Source organism: Phascolarctos cinereus, unplaced genomic scaffold (assembly GCF_003287225.1).
Source record: "Phascolarctos cinereus isolate Bilbo 61053 unplaced genomic scaffold, phaCin_HiC Scaffold_3;HRSCAF=262, whole genome shotgun sequence".
NCBI classification, from domain to species: domain Eukaryota; kingdom Metazoa; phylum Chordata; class Mammalia; order Diprotodontia; family Phascolarctidae; genus Phascolarctos; species Phascolarctos cinereus.
In genome coordinates this window covers 45,946,104-45,959,991 of record NW_027555736.1, presented here as the reverse complement: position 1 = coordinate 45,959,991, position 13,888 = coordinate 45,946,104, and the positions used below count along the sequence as shown (strand labels likewise).

At 48.7% G+C, this 13,888-nt stretch overlaps 1 protein-coding gene across 5 annotated transcripts in view; it reads right to left on the bottom strand.

Annotated features, from left to right (window-relative positions):
- CD276 (CD276 molecule) overlaps nucleotides 1-13,888 on the bottom strand; it is an 82,528-nt gene that overhangs the window by 12,775 nt on the left and 55,865 nt on the right. For 3 of the 5 annotated variants that reach the window (XM_020994599.2, XM_020994595.2, XM_020994598.2), the window contains exons 2-4: nucleotides 3,788-3,909; nucleotides 1,362-1,712; nucleotides 730-1,026 (exon numbers count right to left, since the gene is read on the bottom strand). In XM_020994599.2, the coding sequence (XP_020850258.1) occupies nucleotides 730-1,026; nucleotides 1,362-1,712; nucleotides 3,788-3,848 (709 nt within the window). In that variant the 5' untranslated portion in view covers nucleotides 3,849-3,909. Of the gene's footprint in view, nucleotides 1-729; nucleotides 1,027-1,361; nucleotides 1,713-3,787; nucleotides 3,910-4,779; nucleotides 4,954-13,888 lie in introns of all 5 variants that reach the window. The other 2 variants (XM_020994597.2, XM_020994596.2) reach the window with 1 other exon arrangement.

Below are 13,888 nucleotides of genomic sequence, written 5' to 3'. Positions count from 1 at the left end.
GCCCAAGTGGGACTTGGGCTCCATTGGCATGACCTCAGAGAGGGTCACCTCCGCACCATGTTAAAGCATCAGAGGAGGAGCCCTAGAAGTCACTAGGATTTGTTTACAGTCTGATGGATAGAGGGTTGATCTTGAAGCCAGGAAGTTCTAAGCTCAAGGGCCACCTCTGGCATATTCTAGCTGTGTGACTTGGGGGACAGCTGTCTAGTCTCTAAGAAGACTGTAAGTTCAGAGAGGATGGTGGCCTGCATTAGTAAAGGGACTTGCCTCACCTTGGAATTTCCCCTGCCAATGAAATCACAGGGCCTGGCCCTATCGTTACAGATAATCTTATCTACTCATTAAAGCCTTTCCATTATCCCACAAATAATAAGATTTTATTTATTTATTTTTTAATGTACATTTTTTTTTAATTTAAATTTTTTTTCAGTGGCATAGATTTTGAACTGAAAGGGATGTTAGGAGCCACCACGTCTAACTGACTCATTTGATAGATGAGGACACTGAGGCCGAGAGTTATTAGCCAGGGTCACACAGTGCCTGAGGTGGGGTCCAAACTCCATGCTTCCTGATCCCAAGGCTAGCCCTCTGTCCACTCTACTAGACTGAACGGTTGTTTCAAAATGGCTGCCCCCACCCTAAAAAGTCAGAAATAGAGATGTCTGGTCCAAAGGGGCAGAGGAGATTGAACCTGCCCCAACCCTAGGGCCATCCTGCCTGCCCACTGACCTGTGATGATGACAAAGCCTGAGGCCTCTTCCTGTAACACCGTGTTCCTCACCAGGCAGCTGTAAGTGCCATTGGCCCCCAGCGTGACCCTCAGCAAGCTGAGCACATCAAAAAGTCCCTCCGAGTTAGCCAGGTGGGAGGTCGTCACGTTGCCAGCCAGGGCTCCCCCCTGACCGTCCCGCCAGATCACCTCAGCCTCTGGGTAGCCGCCATAGCTGGAACAGGTGATGGTCACTGTGTCTCCTGGCTTCAGGTCCTTACTGGGCTCCAGGGTCATGCTGGGTTTGGAGTAGGATGCTGGGGGAGGGCAGAGGGCACAGATTAGGGGTCAGGGAAGGGTCCTGTGGATACACAGCCAGGAGGCTGGGATAGCCTAGGGTAAGGACAGCGGGAAGAGAAATTTTAAAGTAAGAATTCTAAACATTTTTGCAATCTACTGAAGCACCTGGACTCCTCAGAATAACATCTTTTAAATGCATACAACAAAATACAGAGGCTTACAGAGGAAACTAATCATGTTGAAATAGTTATCAAAATACTTTTTAAAATTTCACAGCCTCTGAATTAAGAAGTCCTGTTCAGAGACTGTGAGGATGAAGCCCACCTCCCAGCCGTGTGTCCCCTGGCCTCACCAGCCACCTGCAGGCTGACAGCAGCACTGCCGTAATGTTGGATTTGCACGAAGCAGGTGAAGCTGCCCTCGTCAGCGATCTGCACCCGGCGGAGCAGCAGGGAGACGTTGCCTTGGGCCAGCTGGTCATAGAAGAGGGCGGTCCGGTTGGTGTAGGCACTGCCCTGGTCAGCCAGCTGGTCCTGGCCCTGACTGAAGCTATGCACCAGCCGCTTGGTGTCTGTCAGCTGCCAGATGAGGCTGAGCTGGGCCAGGGTGAAGTTGGGGCCAGGCAGGAAGGAGCAAGGCAAGGTGGCATCCAAGCCCACCAGGGCCACCACGGGATCATCGGGGACCACGATCTCCACTGAACCTGGAGGGCAGGGGGCAAATGAGAGGGCTGGCTACCAAGCCTTGAGCTCTTCCTGGAGACCCTTCCCAGGACCCCTCTGGCATCTGAGCCTGAGCAAGGACCAGTGCATGGTCTCTGCCCCATGCTGGCCCTTCCCTCCTGATCCCTCACCCTGCTGCCTACTTCCTGCCCCCCTCTGCCCTTTTAATTCTGTTCTAAAAGCAGACAAACTCCTTTGAATTTCCCTAACAGGCATGATAGAAAAAGCAATGATTTGGAGACAGAGGACCGAGGTTCAGGCTGCCTAACAATTACTAGTGATGTGTTGGGTAAATCACATTGCCTCTTTAAGCCTCAGTGTCCTAAACTGTAAGATGAAGGGGTTGGACTATGTGACCTCTAAAGTCCTTTCCAGCTTTGAATCTATGATCTTATCTCCAACACTTGTCTCTCCTTACCTGTGTCTGAGACAGAAACACATCGGCCCAGGGCCCTGTCCCCAGAACCCGAGTCCAGAATTGGCCCTCTCGGGCTCAGGCTTACCAAACAATTTGGCTGTGATTTGGGGCCTCTCTAAAAAGGAGGCCAGAGATGATGGGGTCCAGATGGGACCCCTACTACTCCCTCCTCCCACCAAAGAGATCACCCCAGCTTTCTTCTTCAGAGTTGGAGGGGCCTCAAACCCAACCTCACTTTATAGATGTGGAAACTCAGGCCCAAGGTCAGGGAGATGGCTTGTCCAAAGTCTCCCAGTCGTAAGCTAGATAAGTAGAATTTGAACTCGGGTCTTCGGAGACCCCAGTGGTCTTTCCATTGTGCCACAAACAGAGAATAAGTCCCACTGCCTGGGGCTGGAGGGGGATGGGGTTGAGCATTCGGGGAGGGGGGGGGAGGCAGGAGATAGGGAAAAAAGTGTGGGCACCCTCAAGGTTGTCCCAGTGTCCCCCATTCCCATCCCCTGCTCTTCAGGCACTTGCCCCCTTCAGAGAGGAAGGGTCTCTCCCCATTCCCAACATAGAGAAACATTTAACAAACATTTTTCAGGGGCACCCATGTAGAATCAGACTCCTGGGAACTACGTATCCTGAGTCCCTGAATTCCCAGGCCCTGAGCCTGGCAAAAGCATATGGGAGAAAAGCCAAGTTGGGCCTGCCAGGAGCCCATCCCCCAAGTCCGGGAGTTAGAGCAGATGCAGGATTCTGACAGTGCAGGCATCTCTCCTCCAGGGAGGGAGGGTGGCAAGGAGGAGGAGGCCCTGAGAAAGCTGCAAGACCAGTTCATTCCCTCTTCCACCACCAGGGGGACGCTAAAAGCTTAGGCAAGACCATAGTTTTGCAGTGACCACTCAGAGCTGGTTAAAGCAGGACGGGGAGCTCCGTGACACAGACCTGATTCTTTTCTCCTTCGATTCAGGGCAATCCATCCTATGATGCTAATGCTAGTACTGAGGCCTATGATGTTACTGGTACAGGAACTTCCGGGAGGAAATGCCTTCTCCCAATGCAGCTCGGTACTCCTCTGCACCTTGTACTGAGGGATGCCCAGAGCCCGGGAAAGAAGTGACTTGCCCCCAGTGAGCCAGCATGGGTCAGAAACCGGCCTTAAACCCAAGTCTTCCTAGCCTCAAGGACAGCTCGCTATCTATTTTTCCAACTGCCTTTTAATGATCATAATAAGATATTTATATAGCACAACTAAGACATTTACATGGAGAACACTTTGAAATTTGTAAAACCCTTTACATATATTACCTTGTTTAATCTTTAGGGAAACACCAGTAGGTGGTTACTAGGGTATAATTATCCCCATCTTTCAGGTAAGAGAAGTTAAGTTATTTGCCCTACTAAGCATGGGAGGGTTTGAACCCAGGTCTTCCTGACTCAATGTCCAAGGTCACCACTGTGCTAGGCTAACACTTTACTAAGCACCTGCCACGTGTAAGGCTTCCTTTTCAGTGCTGTAGGCAATAAAAAGGGACAGAAGCCATAGCCCTCTCTCTAACAGAAACTCACGATCTCTCATTCTCCACCCATCCTCCCAAAGGTCCAGGATTCTCTTTCCCCTCTCCCCCTCCCCCATCATGCCACTGGCCTCACCTGCCACGCCAAGTAGCAGCAAGACTCCAATTGCTGGGCCCAGCACAGACGGCCACAGCATCTTCTGGGCCAGGCAAGGCTTGAGCTAGGCCAGGATCCACACCTCTGCAGGCTACCCTGGACTGAGAAAGAAGAAGAAGAAGTAAAACTAGGGGCCTCAGGAGACTTCGAATGTCCCCGTCAAACTCCCCCTCCCCAACACACACACACACACCCACCACCACCCCACCACCATCACCACCACCACCACCACCACCACCACCACCACCATCACCACCACCACCATCACCACCCCCACCCCACAAATGTTCCAATAACCTGTAAACTGCAACCTTCCCCAAAGCCAGGAAGCCAAGCCTCTGTTCTCCACTACCAACAGCCAGCCTAGGAAATGCGCTGGCAGCTGCAGGCCCTCCGGTCTAGCAGCCCCCACAAGCCAGAGGATGTGAGCTCCCTGAGGGCAGGGGCTGTCCTGTTCTTTATCTCTGCTGCTTTGTACACAAGATCTGGAAGGGCCCTACTAGGCGTTTAATGATATGAGTTGAATTAAATGGACGGAATTTTCCTCAGGGATGAGTTTGCCTCCCAACGTCCCAGCAGAAATGGGGGTGATGATGATAACAATGATAACAACAACAGCTTTTCCATTGTGTTTCTATAGTGGGTCACCCGACTACCAATCAGCGCCCCCTCTCCCATGGCTCCACAGACCATCCCTGTGAGTCCCCTGACCACCACTCTCCCATATGTTGCAATCCCAACCCTTAGCCCCCAGGGGCCTCCTCCTCCTCCAAGGCAAAGCTTCCTGACTGTGACAGAGAAGGGCCCAGGGAGCTTGGCTTGGTGGGGTGGTCTGAGTAAGCAGCAGAGGCCCAAATCGGGCTGGCAGAGGGCTGGCTCCCAGAGGAGCTGGCCTGCAAGGCAGGTTGGAGCCAAAGGGCTGGGGATCTGCCCAGGTTGGCTGTCCAGGAGATCAAAATCCTTATGCCTACCTGCAATACAGAGCTGGTCTCAATCAAGAAGATCTGGGTTCAAGTACTGCCTCTGTCATATATTGGCTGTGTGACCTTCAGCAGTCATTTGACTGGAGTCAGGAAGACCTGAGTTCAAATACTGACTCAGGTACCTGCTAACCTGGACAAGCCCCTTAGCATCAGTTTGCTCATCTGCAGAAATGGGGATAAATATAACACTTATCTCACAGTTTTGTGACTAAATGAGATAATATATATATATAAAACATAAATGTTAACTATTATTAGTATTAATCTCAAAGTTCCCCAAGCAACTGTCAATCACTCTCTGTGCCTCACTTTTCTCATCTGTAAAATGAAAGGTATAGCTCTAATGTCCCTTCCAGTTAAAAAAAAAAATCCTATTATCTTTTTTTTTTTTTTAGTGAGACAGTTGGGGTTAAGTGACTTGCCTAGGGTCACACAGCTAGTAAGTGTCAAGTGTCTGAGGCCTGATTTGAACTCAGGTCCTCCTGACTCTGCTCTATCCACCGTGCCACCTAGCTGCCCCAATATCCTATTATCTTAAGGTCAAACATGGTGGCAGAGGTGCTGATATACCCTGGCATAAGGACTTCCTCACTGGATACTTCATACGCCTATGAAATCATAAGACCAAAAATAAAATTGTCAGGCTTCAGTGATCCCGGATTGAACTCTGGGGGAAGCTCTCCAGTTTTCAGGCAGGTAGTTCCTCACCCTAAGCCACCCCTCCTCTGGGAACTATGCATGCTGAGTCCCTGGATCCACAGGCCCTGAGCCTGGCAAAAGTACATAGGAGAAAAGCCAAGTGGGGCTTGTCGGGAGCCCATCACCCCAGTCCAGGAGCCAGAGCAGATGCAGGATTCTGACAGTGCAGGGAGAGAGGGGTGGGAGGGAGGAGGGGGCCGAGCCTTGGCACCTTCTGCTGGGGAGGCAGGCAGCCTGGAGGTTGCTGGCATGCTCCCCGGGAGCCATCACTCTCCGCCTCCTCCTGTCGCCAGCTCTAGTGACATAGGAGGGCCCAGGTAAAGCAGGCCTCATTTGGTGCAGCCTGGCTTGGATGGAGACCCACTTTAAACCACAGTGCAAGGGCAGGGGCAGAGGCGCTGCAGTGAAGAGCGCTTTCCCTGCAGAATGCACTACATCTGAGCAAACCCTGAAAGGGGGCTTGAGAGCGAGCACAGGGCTCAGGAGGGGGGAGGGGGCAAACAGAGCCGGTGTCTGCCCCTCTACCTCTCCAGACTGCTTGTCTCTCCAGCACCCCTCCAGTACCCCCAGTCAAGAAACAACTCCTTCTAGAATCTCAGAGAAAAAAGGCAGAGTAGGAAGGGGAGAGAAGGATGGAGAGAAGGGGGAGAGAGAGAGAGAGAGAGAGAGAGAGAGAGAGAGAGAGAGAGAGAGAGAGAGAAGAGAGAGAGAGAGAGAGAGAGAGAGAGAGAGAGATATCTGGAGGGAAAGAGGGAGGAAGAGAAAAGAGAGAGAAAGGGAGAGGAGAAGAAGAGGAAGGAGAAAATGAGAGAGACAGAGGAGAGGAGGGGGAGGGAAAGACAGAGACAGAGGCAGAAAAACAGACACAGAGAGACCTGGAGGGAGGAGGGAGGAGGAGGAAGAAGAGAAGGAGGAGAAGGAGAAGAAGAGAAGGGAGGGAAATAGAGAGAAAGAGGGAGGAAGAGGAAAGGTACAAAGATAAAAAGACAGAAACAGGAGCAAAGACAGACAAAAGGGGGTGGAAAGAGAGAGACAGAGGCAGAAAGACAGAAATGGAAAGACAGGGAGAGAGACAAAATTTATAAAGAGCTTACTATAGGGATTATGCTTCAAGTCTATAAGGAGAGGAGGAGAGAGAAGCCATGGATTCGGGATCAAAGCACCTCCAGATCTGCCACTTACTAAATGGATGTGTGACTTTGGGCAAGTCACTGCCCAACTCTGGCCCAGAGTTTCCTCATCTGTAAAATGAACAGGTTTTACCTCCCAACAGAGAGGTGACAGACTCCATGTGACAGACAAAATAAATGCTTGTGAACTGAATATTTTTATTTAAAAAATTTTGAATTTTTTTTTTTATGAGGGGATTGGACTAGGAGATTTCTAAAGCCCCTTCCAATTCTAAATGAGGTCATCAGGAATCCCCACCCGCACCCTATTAGCCATAAGAAGTGGCTGTCTAGCCTCTGCTCAAAGAGCCCCCATCCCTCTGGAAGCAGTCTGTTCCATTCTTGGACAGCATTAGATCGTTAGGAAGTTGTGCCCAACATTGAGCCCAAAATCGACATCTTGGCAACTTCACACAATATGGGCCTGGCCCTCTTCCTCACAACAGACAGCCCATCAGTTACTTGAATACGGCTCTCATGTCTCCCTTGCATCTTCCCTTCTCCAGTTACTTGAAATGATTCTCATGTGGCACACTTGAACGTTATCTTGGGCAAGCTCATCTGTTTACTCAAAGTCTGCCCTGAAGTGTGGTGGCCAAAAATGAACAGTATCCCCAACTTGCAGCCTTCCCAGGGCAGACCAGATAGCCAGGCTATCGGCTCCCTGGTGTTGGACAGTGCGATTATATTCATGCCATCAAAAACTGCATCCATGTTGTTGTTTTAGCTCATCTTTAACTTGTTGAATCATTTCTTTTCCTTTCCCAAAGATGTTTGAGTTTTTAAAAAGCAGCCTGGAAGGGGCAATGCTAAACTCAGGGGAATGAATCTCTAATAGTAGCATTTCAGACACCATATGAGGCCAGCAGGGCAGACATTTGGGGCAGCTGGGTCGTCTAAGGGCCATTTCCACCACACTGTGTAATCGGTGGCTATCTGAGATTGAGCACTACAAGCAAAGGACTGATAAGGAGAGTCCTGTGGAGGGCATTGGAGGCTCAAAATCAGATCTGAGGCAGACCCAGGGCATTTCTCAGCCTCAGTTTCTCCCAGGGTTGAGCTTGTGTTGGAAGCTTGACAGTGTTATCTTGGAGGACAAGTCATGCTGTATCTCATCCACCAAGTCATCTTGCTCTTGCCTCCCCATTCCTTGTGAAAGCTCCAATTTCTTTTCCTGGCCTCACTGTCAGTTTTCTACCTTTCCATCCTCCCCATCCCCCCAGCAAAAGGGAGAGGCAATGGTTTGTCCTGTCTCTAGAACAGCCTGCTCAGAGATGCCTGGCCTGGAATTTACTCTCTGCAGAGAAGCAATCATAGGGGGAAAGTCCAGGTGTATCCTGCAACAAGGAAGCCCATCTTGTACTGGTCAAAATCTAGGGGATGTCTCCCCCTCTTCCCAGAAAGGCTCTAGTCTCCACTCTTCTCCCTGTCCTAGGGATCTCCCAGCACTCTGCTTGGACACAGGACATCATACTTGCAAAATAGATGAAGTCAGAGCCAGAAGAACCTGCTTCTAATCCCACTACCAACACTTCCTAGCTGTGTAACCTTGGGCAAATCACTTTACCTGAGCCTTAGTTCCCTCATCTGTAAAATGGGAATAATAGTATTTGCGGTGGTTGTTGTGAGGAACATTCTTAGCAAACTTTAAACTGCAACAGAAATGGGTGTAATCATTACTAGATTAGAAACAGCACCATCCTCTTCACCCTACCCCCCTGCCTGGCAAGGTTGGCTATAGGATCTGCCTTGTCTAAAGCAACGAGGTGGTGCAGAAGTTAGAGTGCTGGAATCAGAAAGGCCTGAACTCAAATCCGGTCTCAGATGCTTTCAAGCCTGGACAAGTCACTTAACCCCTCTATGCCTCAGTTTCCCCATTTTTAGAATGGGGGTAGTTATAGCATCAACTTCCCTGGGGGTTTATGAAAATCAAATGAGATCACATACAGCAAGTAGTTTGCAAACCTTGACCATGGAAATGCTAATATTTGAAGGAATGATGTGAAAGGCCCTAGTAAGTTCTTCCCTCTCTCCCAGTTAATTACTTGATTGATTAATTAATTGGATATTTGAATGAATAAATGAATGAATGAATAAACAAACAAATGAATAAATAGGTGATAAATAAACACCCTTCTACTACTACCCTGTCTATTCTGGCTGAAATTCCACCGTGACAGCGTCATTCCTTTGGCTAAGAGCATGTCTCCATGAGACCCCTGTCAAATCCAGATGCTGTTGGAAGGGATTATACACCACATTGCCCCTTATCAACCACTCCCCCTTCCTTGCAGGATGGTTTATCAGATGAGCACAATAAGACTTAGAAAATAAAGAGGGGACGAAAGCGTAAGAAGGCTGGGAAGGCAGCAAGGGGCCAAATAATGAAGGGCTCTAAATGTCAGTGGATTTTGGATTGGATCCGGAGGGGACGGGGAGCTAATGAAGTTTACTGAGCAGTGAGTGACGTGGTCTAGCCTGCTCTTTAGAAAGATCTCTTTGGCAACTGAGAAGACAGGTTGGAGTCAGGGAGGCACTGCACATAAGGAGATGAACCACAGGGCCAGTGCGATGGTCCGTTGACTTTCCTCCTCAAATCTTCCTTGAGCAGGAGTGGGGAATCTGTGGCCTCGAAGCCACACGTGGCCCCTCGGGTGCTCAAGTGTGGTCCTTTGACTGTCATGGCCTTTTGACTGAGGATTAGGGCCACACTTGAGGACCCGGAGGACCACACGTGGCCTTGAGGTTGCAGGTTCCCCACCCTGGCTAGAGAAATATGCCTATATCTCTCTTCTTTCCACCTCAATGTCTCAGCCTTGTGGCAAGCTAAGCTTCTCTGTAAATTCTACCCCCAACTACAGAGCAGATGGTAAACTCGTCAAGGACACGGACCGCGTCATTTTCATTGGTCCCTCCAATGCCAGTATGTAGACCTGCACATTTGGGGAGAAAAGAGACCTATAGGATTTTACTGCGAACTCCCAGTGAGAAAACACCTTCTTCAGCACAGATCAGCAACCAATCCTGCCTCTGACCCCTACTAGCCATATGACCTTGGCTATGTCTCCTAATTTCCCTAGGCCTGGTCTTCCTCAACTGCAAAATTGAACTCATGGTCTGTGAAGTCTCTTACAGGCCTCCGCCTGTTCTTAGAGAGATGCCTAGAGCACTGAGAAGTTAGATGACTTATCTAAGGTCACACAGCCAGTCTGTCAAAGATGCGACTCGAACCCAAGTCTTCCTGGCTCCAAGGCCACTTCTCTATACACTATGCCATGCTACTTCTCATAGCTAGTTCTTAATAACTGTTTGCTGAATTAGGTGTAGTTTCTTCCCCAGCCAACTCTAAAGGGCTTGGGCCACAGGCCAGGAGAAGAGGCTCCCAGAGGCTCCAGGGCTAGCAGACTTGGGAGAAACCTAAAGGGGGGGGGTTGATAATAATCTCCTTTATAGGCCTGAGATTTAAAATGTTCAGGTGAACTGTGAATGATTCAACACAGAAAAGACTAGAATGGGCAGAGCACTGCCCCACCCCCCAAGCAGGTGACAAACAGAGGCAGATCTCTTTCTCACACACACACACACACCCCAGCGGCAGCTTCTGGGAAAGGCTTAGGGATGAGGGGAAGGAGAAGGAAGGAAAAGACTCCCATTCCCTCCCAAGACTACCCAATGGAGCTCAATGGAAAGGAAGCTACCTATTTCCCCTACTTTAATGACATCCGGCTCTCCCTCCAGAAGGGAAACAATAAAAGAATATTAAAAGCTCCTTCCCTGAAACCTGGTCAAGAACTGGTTGTGACAAATGAACAGGATGAGGAGCAGCCGTTCTGAGACTAGATTAGTTTCCGTGAGTCCGAGGGCTCTCATCAGCTGATCTCAGAATCTTGCCTCCAGAGGGCTCTGGGGTCCATCTGGTTCGACTGGAACCTCCAGACCAGGGGCTGCATTTGGAAACCGTCCCCTCCTCTCTCCCACCAATGCCACCACATCCCACCCCCCACAGGGCTCAGAGATAGGGAGGAAAGACCTTTTCTCAAGGTCACACAGCAAGTCAAGGATAAAGTTGGAAAGAGAATGCAGCATCCAAGTCCCATGCTATTTGCTATGTTTGGGTGATTCATAATGATAATAATATATCACGTTAAAGTTTTTATCCCATTTTTATCTTCACAACAATCCTGGGAAGTAGGTGCTATCCACATTTTACAGATGAAGAAACTGAGGCAGGAAGAAGTTAAGTGACTTGCCTAGGGTCATACAGCTAGTAAGTGTCAGAGGCTGGATTTGAACTCAAGTGTATCCTAACTCCACTTTTGGCTCTCAAGCCACTGCACTCACTTAGCTGCTGATGCCACAGATCTGAGGGCTATCCTCAATCCCCCAGAGCAGGGATGAAATGACAACAAGCAGGAATGGCTCTCCTTCTAAGTGGGGATACCCCTTTACTGCTTCATGCAAATCACTAGGGACCGGTACCAATCAACAGAGATCAATACTGATAAGCGCCTGTCAACACTAATCGTGCAGGCATGGGAACCCAAGTGGCTGAGTCAGCTGGGATCAACTTAGGAGTCTAAGGGGCCAGCTTGCCGTCCAGGTGCCCAAGGCCGGAAAGGCCTAATCACTAGCCCGCTTCCTCTCGGACACCTCCTGCTCAAAACCCGGATGCTGCAGAGGCATTCAAGCCAGCCCTCTCTCCCTTCCCATTCATGACTGTTTCCTTGGCTGACACCACATCCTGCCTGACAAGGGACCACCACCGAGTGGAGGAAAAGCTGCTGTTTCCTCTAAGATTCCCTCCCAGGCATCCCTAGTCCCACTCCAGGGTTAATAAAGGAATAACCTTGATTATATCTTAGATCAACAGACTGAGTCTCAGACAATCCCTTCTGGTTCTTGCCTCTCCCTTCAAGCTTCTCTCACCCTCAACCCAGTCACCAATCCAAGCCCTCTCTTGCTCTCCGATGCCTTTCACACCCATCACTCAGATCCAGAAGGGCAGTGCAGTGTAGGGGGAAGAAAGGTAGTCATAGGACAACAAGGGACATGGGAGAATCTTGTCCCCACAACTTACTAGCTGTGTGATTAGTCACAACCTCTCTCAGCCACACTTTCCTCAGACAGAGGATAGAAACAATAATGTCTACTGTCCCTTACCTCTAAGGATAGTTGTAAAGATCAGGAGATGATAGATAGACAGAGACAGATGGATAATTTAATTATTTACTAGGTACCAGGCACTGTGCATACAGATCAAGGGTTCTTAACCTGGGGGGCTGTGAACTTTTTAATATTTTGACTAACTTTATTTCAATTGGTTTCCTTTATAATCCTGTGTATTTTATGTATTTTAGAGGAGTGTTCTGAAAAGGGATCCATAGTGTCACCAAATGACCAAAGGGGTCTTTGACACAAAAAAAGCTTAAGAACCCCTGACATAGATAATGCAGAAAATCAAATTTCAAACCTTAAAGTGCTATATAAATGTCAAGTATTATTATTGTTATTATTAAGGAATAGACCCTAGACCTAGAATTTCGTTACTATAGGTAGCTCTCAGTTGAAAAAACTCCCTCCCCCAATACAGATGGGCACCTTCTCTGCCACCAGGTTAACTGACAAGTTTACCAATATAGCCAACATGTAGAAGAGGCAGGTCTTAAACCCAGATCTTCTTGACTCTGAAACTAATTGTCCATCCACTCATACCTTGCTGCCTCTGTGTCATCATCATCATCATCATCCATCTGTCCATCCATCCACCCATCCTTCCTCCCACCCATCCTCCCATCCTTCCTCCCACCCATCCTCCCATCCATCCATCCCCCCATCCCCCCATCCATCCATCCGTCCATCCATCTATCCACCCATCCCCATAGTCAACCATCCCAGCAGAAGCCCACATCATCTCAGCCTGTTTTACTGTTCTCCCCACCCCCAGGTTCTCCTTCACTCTGAGTCATCCTACACATGCTGTCAGATTAATCTTCCTAATAATGTACAGTTCTGTTCTCTAAGTGCCCCTTTTTATGGATGACATTTTGCTTTCTGCATCAAGCCCCAGGGCACTACAGGGCCTCACCCCTGACATCCATGGTTAGTCAGAAGAGATCTGGTCTGCCATTTCATATTGGAAAAAACCAAGTGAATGAAGAATGTATTTTGTTTAAAAATATGTCTTATAGTTAGACAGGAAACCTACTGAATTGGGCCATTGGGATATGTATATTGTATGGACATGGCACAGGGAAAGTGAGCTAGGCCCAGAATTGAACAGGAAAAGGAGAACAGGACTACATTTAGAAAACTGGGCAGAACTTTCAGAAATTTCAAGGTGCTTCTTAATACAAAACCCCATCTTCAAAAAAAAAAACCCACTAACATTCTCCTGGTGACGTTATATAGCTACGAATCATGGAACAGCAGAATCTCAGAATAGTCAATAATACAGTTGACCTAAAGGTCCCTGGAAAGAAGTCTGGTTGGTGTAAGTAGGCCATAGTATGCTACTGATGATGGCATGTAAACCATGTGTAAAAGATATGACGGAGATCATGGGACACTAGAAAAAGATCTGGACGTGTAGTAGAAGAAGAGAGGGCTCATAAAGGAACAGCTGCAATGGGTCACAGTTAGCCTCAAAATGATGACTAAGCTACCAAGAGGTAACAGGGCAACATGGGGCACCCAGTCTCTTGAGGTGCCTACCTAGCTAAGCTACCACCCCATACGGTTCATCCAGAGTGGTCATTCTAGCCAGAAGATTACTATGAGATGAAGGAGAGGGTGATGGGAGGGTAGGGAGGGGTGGGGAGGGAAGAGAGAGGGGAAATGAGCAGTGCAGAGGGGGCTGGCTTAGAAAAGCTGTGGTTGCTACCTTAGGGTGATGCTCTATGTCCAATAAAAAACAGGGACAAGGAATGACATCTCCACCTAAGGACTTGGCCCAAATCTCCTCATTCTTTGTCTGCCACAGCATTATCTAAAAACTGGTTAATGGTAAAAGTCCAGGTTCATGCCCCCTTTTAGCTAGAGAAGTCCTTACCCTAAACGTAATCCCACTAATTTGCTATATGACCCTAAACAGAGAGGCTCTCTGAGCCTCAATGTCCATATCTGTAATACCAAAAGGTTGGAGAAGGTTATCTTCATCAAGCCTGTAGGGCTTTTTAGTTACAGGCTAAAAGTCTATGGTTCTATGAACTTGCAACCCGAAAGCTAGATCC